This window comes from Petromyzon marinus, chromosome 5 (genome assembly GCF_048934315.1).
Source record: "Petromyzon marinus isolate PM22_M1 ecotype Great Lakes invasive population chromosome 5, UKy_Petmar_22M1.pri1.0, whole genome shotgun sequence".
In the NCBI taxonomy this organism is placed as follows: Eukaryota; Metazoa; Chordata; class Hyperoartia; order Petromyzontiformes; family Petromyzontidae; genus Petromyzon; species Petromyzon marinus.
This window is the reverse complement of record NC_133671.1, coordinates 18,109,916-18,136,605: the sequence shown is the minus strand read 5'-3', so window position 1 is coordinate 18,136,605 and position 26,690 is coordinate 18,109,916. Positions and strand designations below refer to the sequence as shown.

The window sequence follows — 26,690 nt, the reverse complement described above, 5'->3', positions numbered from 1 at the left end:
GGAACACGCGATTCAGGGGCGGGCGGGCGGGCGGGCGGGTGGGAGGGGGGTCCAAAAAGTTCCCACTTTCATCTTAATTTCCAGAGTGCTCAGAGGGCACGCAAATGGCACCTGGCCGCCGTTGCACACGAGGCACGCACGGCGTTGAGTAAACCTGGACGGATGCCGCGTAGCCGAGGTTTGACTGATTAATTCTTGACGTGACGTGCCTGATTAATTGCATTTCTGAGCGCAGGTGTGCATGCAGGCCACAGACCACCAGGTCTGCTTTTAAACTCACACCGGGCCTTTAAAATATCTAGTTGAACTGCTTGCCAGCGCTGTAATAATAACTTCATATATCCAAACGAAAATAGAATTATGTACACTTCCATGTCATTATCTTACAGAATTTAGCAAAGTGCTTTCAAAACCAAAGTGAAAAAAGGCATTTCACCACACTGCTTTTCTCCAAGATTTGATTGTCACCATTAAGGATCGTGATTCGGTTCAAAACTATTTTTTTATATTGTGGCAAATTTAGTGACCTTTAGTTATCGCAGGTGTCACGTAAATCCGTTACATGCAACGTGTACGAATTGATGCACGTTAAATATTGCAGATGCCATTTAATGCATGTGTCACCAGAGTAAGAATCGCAAACGCCACTGCACGCTCTCGCGTGCGTTGGCGTTTGCACGACGAGAGATGGGCAAAACGCAGATTTCAGTTGTTTTAAAAATTAATCCTTTGCCTTTAAAAAATATACTCCCTTCTTGTCTGTATTAACAACTATGTTATATGTATGCAAATGCGGTTATTTGTTTGTTTATTTATGTATCTCACATTGGTTTTGTTTTTTCGAGTGGCAGGCTCCCATTTTAAAAGGTCACAAGTTCAAATTGCGTTCAGGGTCAGTGCCCGCCCGTTACTGCATGGATGGATTTTGCGGTTGTGCTGTACAGGAAGCTCGTCCGGTGGGTTTTTTCGGGGTTTGCACCGTGTCCTTCCCCGCTTCTCAGACGTTTCGCACCGCACGCTGTGGGAGAGCTTCCTCGGGAAGTCTGAACCGCAGCCTGACGGCGTATGGGAGAGCTGTCCCCCTGCTCCACTGATCATTGTTGACAGGCCGAGCAACCACCTTTAACACGTATCAGGCTTTCGGGGACAAATATCATCCATAATACAGGTGTTTTTTTGAGTGTGGTTAGATCGCGATCTAACCCCAAATAAACCTGCATCATGCATGAGTACCACCTGCCGAGTGGCGCTTATTTGGGTGGTCAACAGTGAGTTGTCTCATTGAGGACAAAAATCTAGTCTTCTTCTTCATAGAGTGTGAAATAAGCAACCCACTCAGTAGCTACTCAAGCACAGAGATACATGAGGTATATATATATAACAACAAAGCTTCAGATCTGCAAATCTCTTGCTCTAGCCACTGCCGGAAAGAAAGGCCTCCACCAGGATTTTTCTCCAGGTCCACCGGTTTTTCCCTCCACATTTTAGAAACATGCATTTAGAGTACAGCAATTCTAGATTTAAAGCTTTCGTGACTGCAAGGATCCATACTCTTTGGTTCTATTGGGTAAAGTCACGTAGGTAACATTTTTTTGTTATTTTATTTTTTACCTACGTGACTTTACCCAATAGAACCAAAGAGTATAGAGTACAGCATTTGGCTGCTATACATTTCCACGTGCTGATGGGCCACTTCGTTTGAGCCATCGTGTGTGGCCAGGTCGCTTCTGAAACAATAGCTACATAGCTCAGTGGGCCTTACCCGGTAAGATAAAACACAGTTAGTTTCGTAGTTATAGCTTTCTAAACTCTGGGCTTCCATCGTTTTTCTTAACTCACGAGGGCTTCTGCTCATGCTTGCTCTATGCCTCAGCTCCAAACAGCCCATTAACAACAACCGTGGCTTGGTGCCCTCCTTGGCAGCTTTCTGCGGGAAACTTCGGCTGCCCGCCTGCCCGCCCGCTCCCCGTGTGTGCTTTTAAAACACGCCTACGCAAAACGTACAGGATTTTTTTGCCCCCCCCCCCCAAAAAAAAAACTGCCCACAATTAATTTCAACGTGTGTTTTATACGCAGCATTAGTTCTTAAAGCCAATGTTTACTGTGCTTAATTTGAGCGGGTCAGTGAAATGTCCACGTTCGGCTTTTAACGTATAATTGTACAAAAATGTGCGCGTTTGGGGACCGTGCAGCTGTTTGCTGTTAGTTCTAGATTTTCTTCGGGTAAAATTAACAAGTAATAATATTTTTCCAACGCTTGTTTGTGTGCACCTCAAATGGACAATGGAGGGGGTGGGGGGGAAAGCCCTCCTCCATATGGTGCGATTGAAAGTGTTTAACAGCAAGGCAAGATACATTCGCCTACGAATATTGTCGTGAAATTGTAACACTGAATTTCAGCAAGACGTTTTGTTGTCACGTAGCGCTGTAATGGCCCTCTCGCTGTTCCCCTTTCAAAACGTGTCTGCTGTGCGTACCAATGTCGCCGTTCTGTTCACAGGAGACGTAATAAGTGTTGTGCGCCAACGTGCAATTCTTCGTTTGGCGTGTCAACGATTAAAAATATATACGTTTCAATTGCGGACCGAAGACTTCGAGGCAGTGCGTCGACAAATGCAGAATGAAAGTTGCGTTTTTTTTGTTTCATCAGCCATCGAAACAACAACAAAATATGCGACCGTTTTGAAGATAGCCGCCATCGTAATTCTGATACAACTGCGTCGGTGTTCCCCCATTGTGCTGTGGAGCTCCCCGATGTCTTTTTTTGTTTCGGGTTGTACCGCGCGTTGTTCCGGCGTGGCATCAGACGTTTCGTTCCCGACGAAGTTCCTAGCACGCCAAAAGCTGAACATCGCACGTCGTGCCAAAACAACGCGGCATCGCGCGTGCTGGAGAACTGATCTCGATTAGCCTGGGTTTGTTTAAGTCGACAGTCACACAATTTGCGACTCGGGCCTTAGGGCGTATGTAAGTAACATCGTGTGACTTTAATCTTTCTTCCATATGGCATTGGAAAAGCAACCAACAACGTTGTAACCGCACGTCGAGTTTTGGTAATTATCCATCTGATGGATTAAAAAAATTGCTGAGCCTCATGCACAGTGCGTGGACTAGATAAACTAGGCCAAGCTTGACTTGCTCATTGCAAAAAAGTTCACGTCATAGGCAAGTGGTTTCCTGCACAGAACGTGTCACGGCAGCTCCGTTTGGCTCCGCGCTATTTACAGCTGCTTTTCGCGGGCTATCGCCCAAAATAAACAGGTCTTCCAGTAATTTGCAGAAAATTTCGTTTTGCTGCACATTAACGCAGACAGACTTGTGCCCAGGTGTTAATGCATAAGTTCAGATGATGAAGTTCACTTGGAAATGGATTAATGTTTGGAATTCAGCCCCAAATCTTATATAAATGAGCCTCGTGAACATTTTTATTTATTTCAGTTACTTGACTCTATCAGGTTAGCATCATTAACCCACTGTGCACAAGACCAAAATTCGTTCAGTCATTGGTTGGTATGGGCACAGTATTCCGCTAAGAATCAAGAAAAGAATGATAATTTTAAACCCTGGATGAAGGCCTCCCCATGCCGTGTTGGTCGTGAGGGATGTTTGACTGTACTTCACCGTTCTTCGGTGTAGGTTGGTGAAGGGGCGCTTCCAGGACTGGTTCGGATATCATTCGCCAAACCCACAGATGTTAGCTGCAGATGGGAATCGAACTCGGCACAGCCAGGTTTTAGAGTCCAGTGCTCGAGGCGCTGCACCGCCACCCCACGTACAACGCACTGCCCAATTCACTTTTAATTGTAAACCGTTGATTGTCCGTGTGAAACGTTGAAACCGCACTCCCGTGCTACGTGTTCAAACGATCAAAGCACAAAAATGTGAATGGGCTTTAGAAAGGTGTTGCATTTGGCACATTCACCCACATTGGCCACACTCACCATGCCCCTCCCCACACCCCTCCCCACACCCACCCAGCCGAAATTTTGTTCCAGTTAGCATTTTTTTTTCATAGCAGTTACCAACTGCGATGATGTCACAGCATTTATGGAGCCCATCCATCATGCTAATGGGTACCACACTTGCCAGGAACTTAATGCATGAAAAATGAACGGAAGAGAAAAGCTCTGGGAATACCTTACGCCAAGAGCATGGAATTGTTTAAGGATACTTGTTTTTTCACCACGCAAGGAAAGGGCACATGGAGCTGAATTTTAAACTGTTTGGGGGTTGATTATTTTCTTGAAAAGATGGCAATCAAAAACACCGGGTTATGTTAACGAAGTCTGCGATATATGCAACCAGGAGCATGTGCCCTGTACTTGTAAAATGAAAGGAAAATTTCCCTGCCCACTCTTTGTGCTAAGGGAACATTTGTGAGTTAACATTAATTAACAAAGAATGTAATTGCATTGAAAGTCCCTAATGGGAGAATATCGCAGCCATCTTACACGCTACACTACTTATACTATCTGGCATTTAAATAATCTACGACCGTTTTTTTAATTGACTTAAAAACACTCGTTCTTTCAAATGAAATATCGACTCATTATCTAAACAGGCTGACTATATGTACGTTTAAAGTGAACTGTGAACGAGCATTTGGCTGATGCCGAGGGAAGCCAGAGTAGATGAAGAACACCCACGCATCGCAAGGGGCAACAGACTCAAAGCTGTGCAAAAATGAATTCAAGGTTTCACTGCTGTACTGCCATTTTATGACATCTCATAGTCCATTGTTATTAAACCAATAATGGACAAACCATTTGACGCTAACAGGATGACCTGGGGGTTAGTGCATTTGAGTCATTGCCATAGCGCAAGTAACTAAAATTAATAATTTTACGGCAAGTGCCGCTGCCATCGTTCAGCTCTGCGGGCGTTTTTCCGATCGCACCGCGTGTTGTTCGGCGCGATGTCCGACGTTTTGCTGCACGTGCCGGGAGCTTCTTCAATTCATGGAGCGAGACGGTCAGACCACAAGCCAGATAAACACGCGGTACAACCCGAAAACCACGCCGCAGATCTTCACGGCAACTAATTTGGAGTTTGCATTGTGCTCCCCAAAACACACATTTAGAGTATTTGGCTGCTTTAACTTCCACATGATAAGTCACTTCATTGAGCTATCATTTGTGGCAAGGTCGCTTCTGAAAAAGTGACATATAGCTCAATTGGTTTTACGTGGTAAAATTAAAATATTTTAGTAGTCTAGTTTAACAAATAAAATTTTGATTATATTTGCATACCCAGGGTTTAATTTTCAAGTTACTTATTGAATACTCCTTCATATGGTTAAAAAGGAAACTGGGTATTATTACCACATGATTGTTAACACTGCCATTGTGGACTTCAATCAAAAACAAAATAAACTGTTAAAATAAACTTTTCATGTATGGTGTAGTGGCGCACACAAAGCGTTTCGGGGGCATGGGTTTAGTCCAGGAGCCCAGATCAGATAATTCACTTGGTGGTACCACATGAGGTTGGCATAACTTGAGTGGTTGCAATTTCACGTTGTGGCCAATTAACAGTGAATAATGTTTTGAATATTTGAAGTGGTTGGGTGATCATTGTCTTCCCTCTTATTCACCATATAAATGAATCAATACTATTCATGTTTCGCTACCGTACGTGGTGCCCATTTCTGACCCACGGAATAGTTGGTGGACCACGCAGAATTGTGAAACTCCAAAACCCGCTTGCAGAGGATAGTCGGGGGTCAATGGGTTTGCGGACCCATCTGATCTGTGCAGACCTTCTACCATTAAAATGTTGATGTTGTCCTCCTAATCTAGTTATTCACCCCCACCCCCCCCCCCCCATGGAAAAAAAATAACTCCTCGAAAAAGGAAATGGCCAAACATCCAAACGTGGAACCGTTTTGCCATATGGTCCCACCAGGACACTCTGCGAGGCTTTCCTGGACAAATAATGAACATTATTATTATGAGCTTAATCCACCGGAGCATGCCCAGCGAGTAAAAATGATGAATGCAATTCCTATTCCGCAGGCTCATTCTTGGAAATGTGGAAGCCGCAGTGAAACAGTGGAGCCACTGTGAACCGAGATCGAGCCATGCCCCTTTATTCCAACAGCGTTGTCAGATCTGTGACATGTGCTGTTATGTTTGTTTTAAGTAATCCTTGAAATAAAATCACCACTTTGGGGATACGCTGGTTGTCTTGGGAAGTGGCTAGCGGAGAGGGGGAGGGAGGGATAATAGTGGGTGTGGAAACGGTGTGTGAGGGCATGGGCGTAAGAGGTTTAGATAGAGGCCAAGGTTTTTCCTGAATGCGTTTGGTTAAAAAAAGTGATGACCCTCCATTGCTCGCCACCCAGCTGCCCTTCACATGACAAACGTACAGAGCAACACGCTGAAACTATTACTCCTCCCATCACTGTCCCAGAGAAGAAGAAGAGAGATCAGTGATTGGTATGGATGCTTGAAAGTGACCTTGCCAATGTTATGTCAAGAAGACCTAGGGCTGTTTTTGGCCCAATTTCCTCCCTAGAGATTCTCAAATGAGAAAATGAAAAAAAGAGAGAGAGACAGAAAATGAAATGCCTCATTGGGGCCTCTTTGAAGGCTGTCTGTGGACAAAAAAAAAGTGAGCTCAAGGAAAGTCACAAACTGCTGTGGCTAATGTCATGGGGACCCTGTAAGTAATCAGGCAAACAAACCCTTTCAAAGCATTTTTTTTCCCTTCCTTTTTGTAATCGGTTGTCTACACAGACAATGTTTGCCTTCTTTTTGTCTACCATTAAAATTCTGTAATTGAGCGAGTGAAAATAGTACGTTTAAAAAAGAAAACATCGGGGCAAACTTTACAAAGGGTTTTTTTTTTAATTTGAGGTTTGTATCATCTTGTGTGTGCCTTGCGGACAACTACTGCCACACCAAAGCAGTGTGTGATCGCCACAAAGTGACCTCTCTCCCTGGCTCATGGTTTGCAGAGATTGTATCTTCCCCTCCCCCCTCCACGTTTCCATATTTTCAGACAACTCGAGTCGACTTCCAATTCGCACGGCAAGGAGGCGCGGTGGCAACATTCGCGCCTCACTGCACAGTTTTTTTGACCTGGGTTCGATTCTTGACTCTGGTGCCTTACTCTGCGTGGAGTTTGTACGTTCTCTCCTCCTGTTCTGCATGGGTTTGCTCCAGGTTCTCCGGTTTACTCCAATAGCTAAAAAAAACCCCTCATAGAATGCAACTGGTATTGACCAAACATTCCAATGGTGAAACATCTGCAATATTACTCATGAGGCATGCAAAGGCTTGGCAGGACCCTCCTCAATAAAGGTCTTGAGACTCAGTGAGGCTTTACTGGGTAAACAAGTGAAGTGGAAAAAAACACTCAGATCTGAGTTGTGAATTCCATTTGATTATAATAAAATAATAAAATAATTATTTCATTATCGGGCCTGGCCTGACTTCTACTCGAGATATATTTATGCTGATCGGACATATACATAATTTCTGGGCAAGACTTGCATGGAAATCATGAAAACATGTATTTATTTTTACAAACTAAAGTTATTCATCAATTCGAGTGATGGCGAGCAATGAGAGCAAGGCCGTAATTATAATATAAATTGGGGGGGACACATCCCCCTCAATATTCAAATATGCTCAAAATGTCCCCCCCAATAAATTGCTATCAAATAGATTTATGTTAATATGATTGTGGTTATGGTTGTACTTTATTAATCCCTAATCTCTGCCAATACATACAATGAAACAAGAAAAGGTAAAATACAATACACTATTAGATATTATTGTAAAAAATAAATAAAAAGTCCATCCTATGTGTTAGTGATTTTTAAAATATATTTTTAGGCAGGAAATGGCAGGAAATTCGTTTTCAAATTTAGATTTTTCTTTCTGGGGGGGGGGGGGACCCCCAGATCCCCTGGAAGATTTGTTCCCCCCCAATGTTGACTCCATGGCTACGGCCTTGAACGAGACTAACTCAAGAGCACTCGAGTTAAACTTGTATTGGTTGTGCGTCGAAATGATATTTACGGTATCTGCTGACACCGCGAGATTCACATGTCACAAAATGTACGCGTCGAGCCTCAGACGATCCGACTGCGTCTGCCGTGAAAAGCAGACGAAGTCTCGCTCATCGGCTCCAGCGTCGTCTGTTTGGAGGAGCCGTGCACAGCCAGCCGGTGATTTAAGCACCGTTACTAATCGTGCGTTCGGGCCTGTGCGCACAAATGGGCCTTATTCATCTCAGCTGGTGTAATGGACACAATGGGGGGAAAAACATGTCTATATTTCATTAGGAATGACAATGTTTTACGGCTTTCTGAAATTACAAAATTATTGCCATGATTCCCATCGCAGACAGCCTCCAGAGAGTTGTGTTCAACTCCGTCTTCACCGTGTTCCCCACAACACTCTGCCGCACGTCCCCAGAGCCGCCGCCTCTCCCCGTATTCTCACTCCCAACGCCTTTTTCTCCCTCGCACAGAGATGGCCCAGCACTTTCAGCAGGTCTTGTTGAACCTCGGGAGGTATCCATCAGATGCCAAACCATCCTATCATTGCCACTACTGCGTCGTTATTGTTGTTGTTGTTGCGGTTGTGTCATACGGCTCTCCGAATTCATGTTGGGTTGTACCGCCTGTCTATCAGCAGCTCACGCTCTGCCACGAATATACGTAATCATGTACAGGGTGCCGCGGGTGTTGAGATGTTAACTCCCTCGCCTGGTATGTAGGAGGTTGTGGGCTCGATCCAGTTCCTGACGCCCATTGTATATTTGGAGTTTGCATGTCCTCCCCCTGGTCATTGTGGATATTTCTCCAGGTCCTCCGATTTTTACCTCCACGTTTAGAAACACGCATTTAGGGTATTTGGCTGCTATGAATTTCCATATGGTAAGCCACTTCCGTTCAGCTATCATTTGTGGCCACGTGGCTTCTGAAAAAAGATCTACATAGCTCAGTGGGTCTTACCTGGTAATAATTTGTAGTTTTTTTAGTTTACATGACACATATTAAATGCAATGACATATAATAGTCGAGCAACAGGGGGTACAACCCCAAAACACTTGACAGCACTCCTGTTTCAACACCGAAAGATCGCTTCTGTACAAGCCCTTCCAACAAACGATGCGAGTTTTACCCACGTTTAAATCAAAAAGGCAACAATCTCCACGCACACCAAATCATTCGGTTAATAATTAAACGAGCACATCCTACGCTCTCTTCCTATCAAACAACCCTCCTTCCTCCAGACTCTTCCATAAACCTTGATGTTTTAAATTACTTTAACGAACCATTGTTCACCATTAACTCAGCCTCCTGGGCATCACCTCCTTCCCCAGCCAGCTCAACACCTTTGCAAATAGAGCACCAGAGACCTGAATTGCTTTTGCCCTAAATACCCTTACACAATAGCCTCACTGATCAGTGTTGTCTTTTCCCGTGACTTAATGGCAACCTTAAGCCAACGGGCTCGGTGTACTTAAGATTGCTGAAACGGCAAGATTTGACCAAGTCTCGTCATCTAGTTTTTCGTTGGAATGTGTAGCTCACGTGGACTCGTTTTTTTTAAATCTGGAAAACTGCACGCATGTAAATGAACCGATATGGAATCGTTTCACTGCAACACGTGAACGAAATGCACAAGTGCACACTCGCACAATTTAGACTTGAATATAAACGGCAAGGCGAAATTTACGCGAACAAATACTTGCAACATTAAGGATGACATTTCAAATAAAATAAAAATCCGAAGTAGATTTTAACCACAGTAAACGTCAAATAAAGTGCAGGACCAGGTTGTATAAATCAACTTCATGAACATTTCCCTTAATGTACATTGATTTAGATTTTTAAAACGAAGGGATTTGTTTTTTTAACTAAAGTTATTTGATAGAACCTGGCGTAGGAGTGAGATGTCTCGTGGAATTGAATAACTGCGAAGATCAGTGACGGGCATGGTGGAGACATTCGTCCAGGGGTGAAAAGACAATGACTCATAATGATAATGACGATAATTCCCATTAGAATTACCATATATGTAAAATGTTACGTGAAAAGTAAGAAGTATTATCTGCTACTAAACTTGTTTCACCGATTAAAGGAGTACCACATGGAACGATAATTACAATTCGCAACATCGGTGCCTTCAATAGCACTCAAACGATTATTTGGGCACTAAGCAAAAAATCAATGATTGGCTCAGCCACCGGTAACAAGTAAATGTTCAAACTGGGTAAAACATTTTTTTTATATTTAAACGTAACTTTTTAGGAAAATGTAGACGTCTTCACCATGGAGAAAACCAGCGTCCTCTATGTGAACACTCATTTGGTAATCAGCGAAACATAATAATGTCAGACCACTGCAAAAAATAAACCACGCATTATTTTCCTTCAACTCTTTGGTGAGTTTCGGTAGGAGGATTTCTACATCTAGAAAACGATTACTATTCAAACACTCCGTGAGACTATTAATCTCGCGCCCTAATTATCTTGTGTCCGAATGAATCTGTCACGAGGAACATGCAAACTTGTTGATGGGCGATTCAAGCACGTCCGTTCCTGTTCGTGGATGTGTCAGCTGTACAGCGAGCAATCCTCTTGCTGTATATATATATTTTATATATATTTTTTCTATATATTTTATTGTTTCCCTTCAACGTGACTTTACCGAAAAAACCAAGAATATGAATCACTGCAGTCACGAAAGCTTTAAATCAAAATTTAAATCCTCTCGCTGTGTGACCTTATCCCAAATACACCCTTTGCAATATTTATGGCAGGGAGGAATGTAAAAAAAATAATTCAGGAGCTTATTTTATTTTAGGGGAATAAAATAACACAATAGCTTACATCGTGGTTATTTATTTAATTTTGTATTAAATACAACGTTATGCCAACGGTCATCCCAGAATGCCGTGTTGTGCAAATTAACTCGGTTTTCTTGTCATGCCGCAGTCATATACATTTGTGTTCGGGCAGGAGTTAATCAAACTCCCATCCAGCTGGAGTTGAGCCAAGTCAAAGCTCAGCCTTTAAATTATGAGACGGTGTAGATTGTTATCATTAAACACATCTGACAGCTTTAGAATCTGCAGAAAGAGGTGGTCTGGATTCTTGCGTATTTTTAAAAAAAATATTCCAATGCCACAGACCGTAAATCTGCTCATTTAGCACATAGCTCGCGTTTAATAAACTATTTTGAACTTCCACTCAAGGGATATTTGCCACTTACGATGGGAAAACATGAACGTGCACTTGGTTTTGTTATTGCTCGTCTCGGTGCATTGCTACTTTGCAGTAATCCAGTTGTCCTCTTTTGCAGGGTGCTTAAACTGCACAAGAATAACCGACATGGCATCGAGACTGGAATCACTGGAAGCCAAAGTACGTTTTCATTTACTGCTCAATGTGATGGCTGAGTGTGGCGTTTAGTAACTTGGCTACAGTGCCTCGTTACAGATACATTTATGAGCTAGTGTGCAGCTAAGCAGCTCCTGTGTCACTGTGTGTGTGAATAATTCTGGTTACTATGTGAGAGTTGTCCATTTGTGCGGGTGACCTATGTTTAAATGGCTATGCTACTCACACTCCATTGGAATAAATATAAAAAAAACCTTTAAAAAAATCACACCCCCACACTAATTTCGACAGAGTGACGCGACGTACAACAAAGTAAGGCTTGATGCAGCAGGCTGTGGTAATTAGTAAAAGGAATAGAATTGGGCAGGAAATATTCAACTCAGACAGGTGAGGCCCATTGAAACAGACAGCTATTTCACAAGGATGACCAGCCCATCACTTGGTAGAGATTGATGAAATCCGATCAACGATGCTTGTGATGGTGGGAGCAGCCGAGATAAAGTGTTCGCAAGTTTAAAAAGGAGCTGACGAGCGTGCAGTGGCAAGGAAATGTTTCATTTGCATAGAAAGAGGAACTCGTAGATTGGAGAGCATATGCAGGTTAAAGACACAATTCAAAACGGATAGGGTTAAAGTAAGTGGGCTTCGGCAGGGCACATCGCTGGAAGGGATTGTGGACGTGTTCTCAAGAATTGGAGTGGCAGCCAAGGAATGGAACGCGTCCCAGAGGACGTCCTCCATTGCGACGGAGCGATGACGTCGGCTTGCTTGCCGGTGCAAGGTAGATCCAGAATCGAAATCTGTATTTAGACTGGAGGGATCCAATGATGATGTTAAGGGTGACAGCAAGTTACAATTGTTGCGTCACAGAACTGTAAACGATGAAGACCCTGAGTGGAGGCCATCATCGTGGCTGATGGTGAAAGACTGCAGAGTTGGGAATGGGGAGGCCTTCATGTAATAGTACAGGGTGTTCACAACGTCTTGTTGCTCCAATCTTATTACACACAATTGCGGCATGGATTAAAGCAATGCGGACCCTATGAGATGTAAAGTAGATGCCCCAGCATTAACATACTTGTTTGTTGAAAACGACTGGATGTATTGACATTTACAATGAATGGACTTTCTCAGAAAACACTGGACCCCTATAACCGGGTGTCCATTCGTTTCTTTATATTCAATAAATGTATATCATTGCCGTGAACTGAGAGCCTGTGCCATTCACGTCCAGAGCAGGTCCGAATGCCTTTTGTGTGAAACAGAGTTGTCTACTTGGCCGCTCTCATATGCTAATGGTAATCGGTTCATTAATCCTCTCAGCAGGGCACATCCATCCAATTAACCTTCTATTCCTCACAGAAGAGCTACAAAGCGGCCTTATTATTCATTCACGAATTTATCCCTCAGAGGGGTGGAGAAGAAAAAACAACCACCCTTCCACCCTTACATGCCACCGGTCACATCTTGATTAGTCAATGGGCAACAAAGCGTGAGGCCGAGAGGTACCCTTTTGCACACTGGCTGCTAGAAAACAGAGCAGAGTGGCCTCATTCTGTGAGGGAGACAGGCCAGTTTCTCAGGGCCTTCCACCACAGGGCGCAGCCCTGCAACGTCTGGCTCACACAAGCTGCTGGCAGGGGCGAGGGGCCTCCGCTAGAGGGAGCCACTGGAGGGCCCTCTCGAGACTCCGGTAGGGTGTGTTTGTCCTACTCTTTTAATGTTAATGCTGATCTTTGGTAGAGGTGGCAGGAACCCACACTTTCACCCCACCGTGGGTGCCCTCGCCGATCAACTAACTGTGGCAAACCCATTCATGCCCCTGGGTGGACAAGAGGCGGGGGCACGGCAGACGGGTGGATTTAAATAACTCGCCCCGTTGTTTTAACCGCCCGTGCCAGGAGATTAAATCGAACTGGCAACCTCTAGAGTGTAAGCCCAGAATGCTAATCGGTACACCAATAATTTTTATCCCAAGCGTTTATATTGATAATATTTGTTATGGAAAATGACAGCCCTTTGTCAATCCACCGCAGGATGACAAGTCTTCCCATGCAGTGTCAGTCTGGGGGGTTTGTGGGACCATACTTCACCCTGCTGGTCGTGCAAGTTGAAGTGGGGCGGGGGGGGTGTCCATGACTAGTTCAGATATCACTCACCACTGATGTTAGCCGTGGCCGGGAATCTAACGGAGCTTCTTGGCTTCATAGTACAGCGTGCGGACCACTACACCACAGCTCCACCGAATTGTGAATTTGGTGGATCATCACGTGCTGCGAGAAGTGAACCCGGGTGTACGACAGATATCTTCCCTGAAATTGAGAATTAAACCCTGCGTCACAAACACCTTTGAATATTTTCCAAGACACACATTGAAAACCTATCATCCTTGCACACGATTTGGTTTTGGCAGCATCTCAGTAGGGGGTGGGAGGTAAGAACATTTCACGTCTTGTATCCCACGCATCTCAACACGGCCCTGAAGGCTCATTATTTATCGCCGTCCCTTTTCGTTCAAGCCGCTGTAATTTAGGGAGGTATTAGTTCCCTCTGCCGTTTGCAATGTGGTAACATTTCACAAAAGGCAGTTGCGGCTTGACCAACGCATGTGAAATCGTTTTTTTTTATTCAGATCGTAGCGACTTCCGTTAGCCATACCACATACACACAGAAGTAATTAATTTCTGCAATAGACATGAATTACTCGTGCCTCTTACATTACTCATTTCTGTGATAGACAGGAGTACGGTAATTCATGTCTGTGATAAGACACGGAATGGGGAGGTGCATGTTTGGAATTACACTGAAAGACAGATAATGGAACACGGATTTTTTTTTTACTTATACTTTACACGTTTAAGGAATCATATAAACTATTAAGAAAAGCCAGTTTTAAGGGTTTTTTTACTTTTATAACCAGGTTTCTACATTAGTGTAACGAGGTCCCTATCGAAATTGAGCATTTATTGTTCAATAGGTTTTTATCTGTGCCCAGATAAAATCTCACCCGAAGTGGCTTTGGGCAGAACATGTCATTATGAGGGATGATAGCCGACACTAATGACACAGTGGTAGCCAATGGAGGGAGTATCATGCATTCTCTGTGGAGAAGGAGTGCTAAATTCAGCTCGTGTTTGTTTAGGTTCTGGTTGGATTGTTTTATAACATGACTGGGGGAAATGTAAGTATGTATGCCCGTATGTTGAACTTCTTTCACACCGTATGTAGCCAACCGTGCTCATTGGAGGTGCAGGGGAAGGACAACAAACTAAACATAAAAAAAGTTCTAAAGAAATTAGTTTTCAATTTAAATGTAAAAGTTCATAACTCCAGTGGTTTCCCAATATCGGAAGGAAGTGAACGATGCAGTGGCCATCTTTGTTCAATGGCTAGCCAAAAGCTGCTGGCAAGGATGACCGGAGGTTGCACGATGGTTTATGGTCCTTGACGAGGTCTGCAAGGCATTATGGTTCATTTGTGGCAAGCAAAGATGGCGGCGTTTCATGGATGCCTCCATCCAGCATTGTGTAGATCGCGGTTGGTGGCGATGAATCCATGACGCACAACAGCATTGTCTCCCAACACCAAATCCGCGTCATTCCTTCCCACTCGTTCCATTAAAACCACGGTGCAGCGATAAGCAAAGCACAAGTATGTAGCATCAACGTCATTGTGGATTAAATTTGTTGTTCTTACTCCATGCAGGTGGTTCTCCTGGAGGCCGTAGGGCCCCGGGACGCGGTCACACGGAACGATATCCCGCTGGCCGGACGGGAGGCCAACAAGATCCCCCCGGGTGGGGCACAAGGTCCAGCCGGCCCACCAGGCCCCGTTGGTCCGAGAGGTGAGGGTGAAGACTGTATTAGCTCCTATTCTTGTCCACTCTTCTTGATAAGCGGGAGAAACGCTCGTAAGATGCCAACGTATCGGACATGCTGAGGCGAATTGAATTTCTGTTTTTGTGTGAGTGTCAAACACCGTTAACCTGTTCAAGAAATAAGCCACTCTTCCCGAGACTAGATGCAAGTACCTTCAAGATAACATGCCGTGGGTAGTATTAAGATGATTTGGGAATTTTGACCGTGAAGTGATTTGTGGAACTGCTCGTAAAAAAAAAAAACGCGATCGAGCGAGTGACTGATGTGAATGTTGATCGAGTTTTGATCAGTGCTGAAAAGGTGAAATTTGGCAGTTACGGTTTGTTGTCCTTCCCCCGCACCTCCTCCGATTAGCACGGTTGGCTACGTACGGTGCAAAAGAAGTTCGACATTCATACAAGTCTATGCTTATAACTCGAACAAAAATACCCTTTAAAATTAGACCCACAAATATTATACCGCAGAGGTTGATTGGTTTTACCCATAGGGGCAGGCTCAGCCTAAAGTGCCACATTGCTTTAAGTCTCGTGCTAAGAACACATACAATCCCCGCCATCAGCGAATTCACCTTCTGTGCAGTGTGACGCTAATGCCGATATAAAAGCAAGAAAAGCTCATTACCGGTGACTCGTAAATTGTGCAGCTACAAGGCCGAAGGTGAGAAGTGCTTGCCGTCGGATAACGACGGAATATGTGCACGTCGTGTGCGACACACATTATTATTATTATTGTTGTCTGTTTTCGTGTCTTAATGAAAACTGAAAGGAAGCGTGAGTGAGGATGGAGTTAAACAGACTCCGGTTGACCCGCAATTTGCAGGTCAGACGCCCCCTTGTTTTTTGATGTCCATTGTCACCGACACGACGCTGGGCCATTCCCACACCACATGTGCGCGGCTACTCCTCTCTGTTCAAAGTGCAGTGGAGTGGAGCCCATAACACACGCATGTTCTCACCTGTGCTCGTGTGCACGTGCCCTCTTTGTATACGCGTCACGTGATTGTGCACGTGGTGTCAGCTCGTGTTAACACAAACACACACATACGCGCGCGGGGGGTGGGGGGGGGGGGGTATTTAACTGGTTGGTCACCACATGCACAAGTGCTGAGCTTGCACGAATAAGTTGACGGGAGGGCGGAGGTAATGAGAAATATTGAGCTCGTGTGCACAAGTGACCAAGCTAATGGACATTATTGCCTGGCCTACATTAAAACAGCAGCAGCTGCAGCAGCAGGCAGCAGCTTTATATAATGAAGTAACTGAACACGTGGAGCGAAACGTCGGACATCATGCCAAACGACGCGGTCGTACGACCCGAAAACGCATCGCAGAACTTTGTGGCAATGGTTAGGCAATACAGTGGACAAGCACACGAAAAAATATGTAATCACTGGTCACATTCGTCAGTAAGCCTTGCAACAGAAACATACCCAGCATTCTGACGCGTAGAGCAATGGCCTTTCTTCAGCAGAGAGAGAGTGGCCACAGATTATTGACTGCCTATATTATAGTTGAAGGATTGCACTTTCCACTGTGGGCCACTGAGAAATGTAGGACTTGTTCATATTTTAAAGACATCTTATGAATGATCAGGTTTTATTGGCATACAAACAGTTTTCCGCGAATAGGGTATAACACAAACCTGCATGAACAGGTGTTTCACCCCTCCCAGCTCTTTAACAAGAGCTTTCACATTTGATTTTTTTTACATTCAAGTTTTATTTATTAGGTACAGCCCTGTGAGCCATGCGGCTCTTAAGTCGGGTGCAACCGCAACAAACAAAATTTGTATATATCAAACAATATATAAATACATGAAACAGGTCACCCAATTAGTCGCCGAAAAGGTGTTTAATAGTACAAAAAAAACGTGCGCTGTAATGACTCTTCTTTGGCTCATCATACATGATTGATCAGTGCATTGAAAGAGCAGCGCTGCATTTGTTTAATGAACATGTCTTCGAAGAGTGGTATGCAGAAGAAAAAAAACACATGCAAGAGGTAGAATTGAAACGTTATTGCTGGTGGGACAGTCTGGGTTGATGTAGAATGCCTGCATTATTATAAGAATAATAATTATTATTATACCATTGTGTGCACGATTGTACTTTAGCATATTGCTGGGTGTCCGGATAACAGTCCTTATTACGAAGACTAAAGAAACATCGTTAATAACACCCTACTGTGACTTACACGCAGCAATGTGTTTTATATTCATGCAAGCAAAGTGGTGCACGATGTTGAGTGCATTCCTGGAGCTCGGTAGCTCATAGAAGCACTTCCCAGCTTTGTTCTTATACCAACTGAGCACATGCATGCCTGCTCGGTGTATCCAAACACTGTATTGTATTGTATGGATTGTATGGATGCACACTTCACATGCCGCGCCACAATCTCGTGTTGGAAGTGTGATAAATGGCCCTTACAAAAAAAAAAACCGGCAAAATCCAAATTCCTCCAGTACAGACATTTCGGGCAGCATTTTTGAAACAGTTGGAAATGTAGGTGGAGATTTGATTAAGTACTTCAGTGAAAACAGATGGGCAGGCAATGAGATTCAGCACGGGTTCATGTGGTCAATAGCTTGCAGTTTACTCTGAAAATACGTCTCAAGCCACACTTTTTCCTATTAAAAATACGTTTCATTATCCCGCTTTCAAAGGACGAGGCCTTATCTTCCACACCGACGATGCGAGCTGGAGGACACGCGCCGGAAACCAAACTCTTTCATTGCGTCGCGAGCTGGTTGACGAGAGCCGACTGCAGTTGCACAGATTTTTTTTTTTGTACTTCTGTAGAGGGTATTGTTGGGAGAAGCAGTTTCTGAAAAGTTTTATTTTCCATAATAGAGACTGATTTTTTGGGGGATAGATCGCGTAAATATAAACGTGTTGTTAAACCCGCAACCACACAGCCAATTAGTAATGTTTGCCACGTAAACAATAATGCAAAATCGTTACTAGTTCAGCACACCGGTGTGTTGGAGAGTAAAACCCACGACATTAGCAATTCGAGTACGACGTTTCGCCGTTTAAAAGTGTGACTAACCCAACCAATCGTAGATAGAGTGTCATTTACATGAATGCATTAACCCCCCGCTCTGCCCCCTGGTCATCGGGTCTAATTGTCTCACTAGCGACGACATCGCACTCAAGACCGAAACAGGAGGATTCCTCCACAACTCTGGCCGTCAGCTGATGAGGCTGGTTGTAATTACCGGCAAAACGTCGTACTCGAATTGCATATTTGTGCATTGAATAGGAGGGTGGTCACAAGCGTTTTGGATTTTTTTTTTTAAAGAAACAAACTTGGTGCGACGTCCTGATGACTGGTGCCACATGCCCGAAACATTCTTCAGCGCAGCCTTCTCGCGGCGCCTCCTGAGCTTTCCGAAATGTGTGTTCTCAATTGTGTCACTGTGACAATTCTAGTCACTGTGACAATTCGAGCGCTGAGCGGGGTTGACTCAATGTTGCGCCGAACATTTCGAAGCGGAGTTTCCTTGGCATGGCTAATGCTGGAATAACAGCGGGCACCAAGATCACGCCTCCGTGCGCTTTAGGGGGTAGAGCAGGGGGGGGGGGCAAGTGGTTCGCGCACTGCGCTACAAACCCGGCCACCCGAGTTCAATCCCCGGCCACGGCCAACATCAGTGGCGAATATCTTAAGGGACCATCCATTGAGTAGGTACGCAAAAAAAATCTGTCGAAACTTGACACCCCCCCTCCCTGTACGCACGCGGAGTTTTTTTACACCCCCCCCTACCCCCGAATCATATAGAACGCCCGATATTTAATCCACGCAGAAACGATCAAGGGTTAATAATATTATCGAGTTTAAGCAAACAGTCCACCGCCGGACTATCTTACTCATTTGAAGGCCAATGTAGACAAATTATTATCGAGGCTTCAACCCCCTCCCACCCCCGTTTCCTATGCGTACATTGTCAGTAGACCCCCAATACGCAAGCGTACGCGTTTGGGTTAACCCCCCCTCCCACCTCCATGCGTTCGTACTAAATGGATGACCCATAACCGGTCATGGGCTTCCCCCCCCCCTCTCTACTCCTCGGGTCGAGTCAGCATTAAACGAATACCTGGCGCGGTAGAGTAAAACATCAGCACCGGCTAGACAAAGGCTTGGCCCGTGCCACGCCCGGCAGCTCGCGAACAGCAACTTAGCCCCCAACGGTCTAATGTGGGCTACAGGGGGCATCTTTGTCCTTGTTGGGAGTGTGGGGGGGTGTGTGTGTGTGTGTGTGGGCGTGCGTGTAGCTGTGTGTTTACGTAGGTTAAGGCAGTGTCCGGCCTGTGCATGCTGGCAGAGGGAGTTACACACTGGAAGCAGCTGTCCGGACGGCTGCTACCAGTTTTCAAAGCGATGGCTGCCTGCCACGTTCAACATTGCCTTTGTTGCAGTCTCATTTTAAAATATTGCCATTAAAGCCAATTTTAGATGGATATCAGCGCGTGTAATTTAACACTCACTTGGCAGCGTGCGCTCAAGTAGAGCTGTTCATTTTTAGTCACACATGATAGTTCAAAAATACAGGCGTGCCTTTTTTTTTACTCAGAGTGTTCAGTTGGCTGTTTATTATTTGAAAGTCAAATTTCATTGCTTTACTTTGAGTCTTATCCTCCGACCAAATCACCCGGAATGCGCCCGGCATCGTTTTAGATCTCGGAAGCTAAGCAGCGTGGGGCCTGGATAGGGCTCAGACGGATTGGGTGACCACCGTGCATAACAGGTTGTTATAGGCTGCTGCGATGCTACGTGGCGGGCATGCTGAAGATGATGCATTCCCACATCTACGCATCTCCCCGCGTTCACCAACCCCACACCGACCGGAGAGTGAAGTGCGTTTCAACAACAACCATCACCACCACCACGCTCCGCGCAGCATAGGGAGTCTCTCATCCAGCAGTGGAATGGCAAAACGGGCTGTACGTGCACATGCGCTAACGTAGTATGCAATTCTCCATTTACGTGGCCATGTGCAGAGTAATCATACAAGTCACAGACCATTATTTTATAAAAAAAATATTTAATATGGTTATTTTTCAAATTTGTCATTGTGGTCTATGACAGTCATACAATGGAATGGGCAATTCTTATAAGTTATTGCACGGGGTATTCAATATCGGCGAATGGAATGCTTGGGAATGCTCTGGCTATGTTGAAGGCAGGCAAAAATGTAGCCTTGCAAACTAACGTTACTAGATTATCAAAACCACTTGGCTACCCGAAGTGTTTTGTATCGAAAATAATAATACTAAATATGTTCCGCCCTGTATCATTCCACTTGCGTGAGAGGGCTTCCTCATACCATGTCGGTCATGGGGGGTTTTGTTTTACCATACTTCACCACGCAGGTCAGCGGTGGTTGGTGAAGGGTCGCCCAAACACCAGTTCAGATTTCACGTGCCACTGATGTTAGTTTTGAACTTAGGTCACCAGTGTGCTAACCACTGCACCACTGCTCACAACCCCCCGCTCGCCACACATGCAACAAGAATAGTATTATGAAACAAAAAAATATTTTCCAACAGTTGATGGCCATTTCATGTTGAAAATGAGAAGTTATCTGGGACATCAGAAGTGACAACTTAAAACGATTCAGAGGAAGCTGGGAAAAGTTATTGTGTCCCACAAGTGTACCAAGCAAGTATGAATGACCTTCATTGTATACGTTTAAAGTTTTATGCAATTAGCTCATTAATGGGGTTATAATAGGGCTACAATGTACTGTTTGTTTGAACAACTTTATTAAAGTCGAGAAACATATAAACAATTGGAAGTTGCAAACAATCTACTTGGCAGGAAAGCATTTAGGCAAGTTAAAACAAAAATTTACGCGTGGTTTGAGATGCCCCCGCCTACATTTCAGGCTCTTTAATGATGGATTTGGAGCCTGCGGGATCCGTGAGTCCTGAGCTGTGGTCTCGCTGGGTATATGCAAGACCTTGTGGATGTAAAATAAAATAATATTTTGAAAAATCTGATATGTAATTAACCTCTTATTCCTGAAGCAATTATTTGCACTGTAGGGCACCACGGTGGTAGCACAGCAAGTTGAAACAACGTTTGAAAGTTTCTTAAATCGCCCCGCCTCTGTCCACCCAATTAACATCTCGCCGTGGTGGCTAGGAGATGTTAACTACCTCGCCTGGTATACAGGAAGACGTGGATTCGATCCCGACCCTGACGCCTGTATGTTTGGAGTTTACATGTCTCTCATCATCATCACGGTGGCTAGGAGATGTTAACTACCTCGCTTGGTATACAGGAGGTCGTGGATTCGATCCCGACCCTGACGCCTGCTGTATATTTGGAGTTTATATGTCTCTCATCATCATCGTCACGGTGGCTAGGAGATGTTAACTACCTCGCCTGGTATACAGGTTGTGGATTCGATCCCGACCCTGACGCCTGCTGTATATTTGGAGTTTACATGTCTCTCATCATCATCACGGTGGCTAGGAGATGTTAACTACCTCGCCTGGCATACAGGAAGTCGTGGATTCGATCCCGACCCTGACGCCTGTATGTTTGGAGTTTACATGTCTCTCATCATCATCACGGTGGCTAGGAGATGTTAACTACCTCGCCTGGTATACAGGAAGTCGTGGATTCGATCCCGACCCTGACGCCTGCTGTATATGTGGTGTTTACATGTCTCTCATCATCATCACGGTGGCTAGGAGATGTTAACTACCTCGCCTGGTATACAGGAAGTCGTGGATTTGATCCCGACCCTGATGCTTGCTGTATATTTGGAGTTTACATGTCTCTCATCATCATCACGGTCGCTAGGAGATGTTAACTACCTCGCCTGGTATACAGGAGGTCGTGGGTTCGATCCCGACCCTGACGCCTGCTGTATGTTTGGAGTTTACATGTCTCTCATCATCATCACGGTGGCTAGGAGATGTTAACTACCTCGCTTGGTATACAGGAAGTCGTGGATTCGATCCTGACCCTGACGCCTGTATGTTTGGAGTTTACATGTCTCTCATCATCATCATCACGGTGGCTAGGAGATGTTAACTACCTCGCCTGGTATACAGGAAGTCGTGGATTCGATCTCGACCCTGACGCCTGCTGTATATTTGGTGTTTACATGTCTCTCATCATCATCACGGTGGCTAGATGTTAACTACCTCGCCTGGTATACAGGAGGTCGTGGATTCGATCCCGACCCTGACGCCTGCTGTATATTTGGAGTTTACATGTCTCTCACCATCATCACGGTGGCTAGGAGATGTTAACTACCTCGCCTGGCATACAGGAGGTCGTGGATTCGATCCCGACCCTGATGCCTGCTGTATATTTGGAGTTTACATGTCTCTCATCATCATCACGGTGGCTAGGAGATGTTAACTACCTCGCTTGGTATACAGGAAGTCGTGGATTCGATCCTGACCCTGACGCCTGTATGTTTGGAGTTTACATGTCTCTCATCATCATCATCATCATCACGGTGGCTAGGAGATGTTAACTACCTCGCCTGGTATACAGGAAGTCGTGGATTCGATCTCGACCCTGACGCCTGCTGTATATTTGGTGTTTACATGTCTCTCATCATCATCACGGTGGCTATATGTTAACTACCTCGCCTGGTATACAGGAGGTCGTGGATTCGATCCCGACCCTGACGCCTGCTGTATATTTGGAGTTTACATGTCTCTCACCATCATCACGGTGGCTAGGAGATGTTAACTACCTCGCCTGGCATACAGGAAGTCGTGGATTCGATCCCGACCCTAATGCCTGCTGTATATTTGGAGTTTACATCTCTCTCATCATCATCACGGTGGCTAGGAGATGTTAACTACCTCGCCTGGTATACAGGAAGTCGTGGATTCGATCCCGACCCTGACGCCTGCTGCTGTATATTTGGAGTTTACATGTCTCTCATCATCATCACGGTGGCTAGGAGATGTTAACTACCTCGCCTGGTATACAGGAGGTCGTGGGTTCGATCCCGACCCTGACGCCTGCTGCTGCTGTATATTTGGAGTTTACATGTTCTTCTTCCTGTGGTCGCGTGGATTTCCTTGCAGTTCCTTCGGTTTTTCCCTCCACAATTAGTATCAAAATGCGTTGAGAGTATTTAGCTGCGATACATTTCCACACGATAAGCCTCTACGTTGAGTTATCATTTGTGGCCAGGTCGCTTCTGCATAAGAGCTATATGGCTCAGTGGGCCTTTTGATAACAATACAGCTACGCTCTTTTTTTTTATCCAGGAAAGCCTCACTTAGGCTTACGACAATTTCCAGAATGGCCCTGCATTGGAACGTAAGAACAGTGTCACGTAGTGAACGTTTGACATATAGGAGGAAATCCGAGTACCCAGAGAAAACCACCCGTATGGGGGGATTAACATTTCAAATCTCCACAGACGTCGATTCAATCTACTTGCTGTGCTGCCACCTCCTGGCGACCTTGCAGTCCAGCAGGTTTTGGGTGTTTCGTAAATGTGTGCACGATCTACCAACCTTCAACTCCAATCTTCACGTGTGCACACTACCATGCCTGGATATAAAAAGAAAAGAAAACCTGACAGTGATAGCTCACAAACCATAAATACTGTCGAAAACTAAATAACAATCGTAAACACTTTGGTGCATTTTCTGCATACCGCCGACTTTATTTCAAAGAGTAAATAACTGTGGCGAAAGAAAGGGTCACTATGTGCGTATGACCGCATGGTTTTCCAGGGGCAGCATTGATTGGTCTCGGAGATACGAGCATTTGGGGGTTAGTTGGGGGAAGTATCAGTAAATATGGAACCCTGGTTCTTGAGAGGTTTTGTGAAAGGCTAGGAGAAATAAATAAATCAGCTTTTGTGGCCGACTTGGGTCATTTCAAATAAGATTCCATTTATTTCCCACCAATAGCAGCTTGGTGACTTCTAATGAAAGGAAATTCTCTTCCTGCCGTTTGTTGATACAAGACTGTGCCTGATTGCACCCGGCATAATAACCGCAAAAGGGTCGGGGGACAAACGCGTCTTCACGAACTGCCACAGCAAAACAGAAAAGGGCCCATTTTTTCCCCCATTTAACTTCCCCCTTACTGCACTACCCCCCCCACCTCACCTCCCCCGCATGTTATCTCAGCAACTGGGAAATAAACACAAAATATCCGACGAGTGCAGCAGTGAACGAATTCGTCAGTCATCCTTCCACCGGCGCTCACGAATCGTGGAACCAAACCAAACATTCCTCCCACCAAACCGCAAGTCAACGGTGCCGGTACCCGCCCGGGCTGTCAGAACGTACGCGATCGACACCGAGCAAAAGTCGGGAACGCTCTCCCCCACCGTCTCATTCTCACACGTCCGATGTGCGGACGTCTCGCGAAGGGCGCTTATGACCTTAACCGTCCATGGCCATCCGCCCAACCCTCACCCCACCCCGTTGTGCAGACACACAGACACACACACACACACAAGTGAAAGCAGATGCAATCACAAAAGAGCCACGTGTAGCCTACAATAAGCTGTTGGGGCAAGCGCCGTTACAGCTGAGCACCTATGGGGGGCGGGGGGGGCCGGCACACGAGGGGGTCGCCGTGTGGCCGGCACGACGCCCGGCCGCGTTGCTTCCCTCCCGATGCTGATTGTTCATGGCCCCGCGACCAGGCCACTCGCTTAAGGCCTAGTCAACCTAGGACCAGAGGGGAGGCCGACAAAAAAAACACAAAAGGCTGTTCACATATTCGCCACGGATGTCGTTAGCAGTGAGCAGGAGTTGAACAACGGATTGGCGGTTTCGTGGCGCGGCGTTGCTGACCATGACACAATTTCTCCCCTTAGATGCAAAGACAATGACACCCCCCCCCCTCGCCTGAACAGACGGTTGGGGCCAGCGCTGCTCGCCAGTAGCACCTATGCGAGGGGGTGGGCGGGCAGCAACAGGCCCGGCCGCCTTTGTCTTCCCGGTGGCGATGTTTTTTACACACCGCGCCGGGTACTCATTCGAGGCTGAGTCGACCTAGGGGGAGGCCCAGGACCGGTTCAGATAAATCGTCACGGGGTGTTGGCCCATGAGCGGGAATCGAACTTGGGTCGCTGGGTTTGCAGCGCAGCGCTCTGACTGCTACGCGACTGCTTCCCACTCATGCAATCACGCTCACAGCACTACAGCACCCACCCATCCCACCCCCTTACCCCTATAGATTCTGAAATTTGCAGGCAAACATTTACCAACTGCAGCCTCCTTTTGGCGGCAAATTGGTAAATGTTACCGCATTCGCAATTGCCACAAAACTGGCAGCGCTGTTTCACATCCCTCCCCCCCCCCATCCCCGCTCACCCCCATTGATGTCCCTCATTTATATCGAACATCTTGACAACCACACTCTTTGGTCCTTTCGGTTTAAGTCACGTAGACAGAAAATTAATAGATCACGACGTTTCGATCGCAACACAAGCCACCGTCATCAGGTGAGACAAAACACAGCAGGAGAACTGCTGACGTCGGAGTTCTCCCGCTGCGTTTGTTTCATTCCTGCAGTCACGAAATGCTTCAAATCAAGATCTTGACAACCATTTGCACTTAAACACACTCGCGACAACTTGGAACGTCCCGCTCCTCGTTGTCGTCGTGCAAGCCACGCAATGTGGTCGGCCCGATTGCTTCCGATTTGTTTTCGGATAACCTCGCAAACGGGCAGGGTACGGCCACGGTGCTCATGCCAAACCCGCCACCCACCCCCCCCCCCCACCCCTTCAATCAAATCCTCACTTCCCAAACCGCCGTCGACGTGTCCACCGCCGCACAGACGGCAACATCGCCGGGAAAAGGAAACAGAGCCGGGAACGAGGGCCGGATGCCCGCGTGGAGGTGTCTGCGTCCGAACGGCACGAGCCACGGGGCCCTCGGTGATGGCTGGACCCGCGTGTTGACTCACGCGCAGGGGCAACGCGCTGCAGTCAAAGCATTTTTAACTCTCCAAATTGCCTCCATATGCCGGCGACCACTCGCGGCCCAAAGACTGTTTGTTTTCTCTCCGCTGTTCTCGAAACGTTTTTTTTTTTGGGGTCACTTACATTTTGCTGTTGTCGTTGTTGTTGTTGCGGAACCCGAGGCGGTATTGTAACAGTGGACTTGGCGGATGGGTGCGGTATGTGCCTTTGCCTGAATGTACATACTTCGTGTGTGTGTGCGTACACACACACACACATGGTATTCACTTTATAATATTCGCATTGTATGTTTCATATCAGATGCTGCCACGGCGCGCAACGGTTCGCACTCTCGACTTGCGACCTTGACGTCGCCGGTTCGATCTCTTGGCACAGCAAGTTGAAACAACGTTTGAAAGTTTCTTAAATCGCCCCGCCTCTGTCCACCCAATTAACATCTCGCCGTGGTGGCTAGGAGATGTTAACTACCTCGCCTGGTACACAGGAAGTCGTGGGTCCGACCCTGGCGCCTGTATA

At 45.9% G+C, this 26,690-nt stretch overlaps 1 protein-coding gene across 4 annotated transcripts in view; it reads left to right on the top strand.

Annotated features, from left to right (window-relative positions):
• The window catches only part of LOC116939158 (uncharacterized), a 112,988-nt gene that overhangs the window by 39,505 nt on the left and 46,793 nt on the right, over positions 1-26,690 (top strand). For 3 of the 4 annotated variants that reach the window (XM_032947222.2, XM_032947223.2, XM_032947220.2), the window contains exons 5-7: positions 11,324-11,385; positions 15,067-15,205; positions 16,005-16,058. In XM_032947222.2, coding sequence (XP_032803113.1) covers positions 11,324-11,385; positions 15,067-15,205; positions 16,005-16,058 — 255 coding nt within the window. The remainder of the gene's footprint in view (positions 1-11,323; positions 11,386-15,066; positions 15,206-16,004; positions 16,059-26,690) is intronic. The other variant, XM_032947221.2, reaches the window with a different exon arrangement.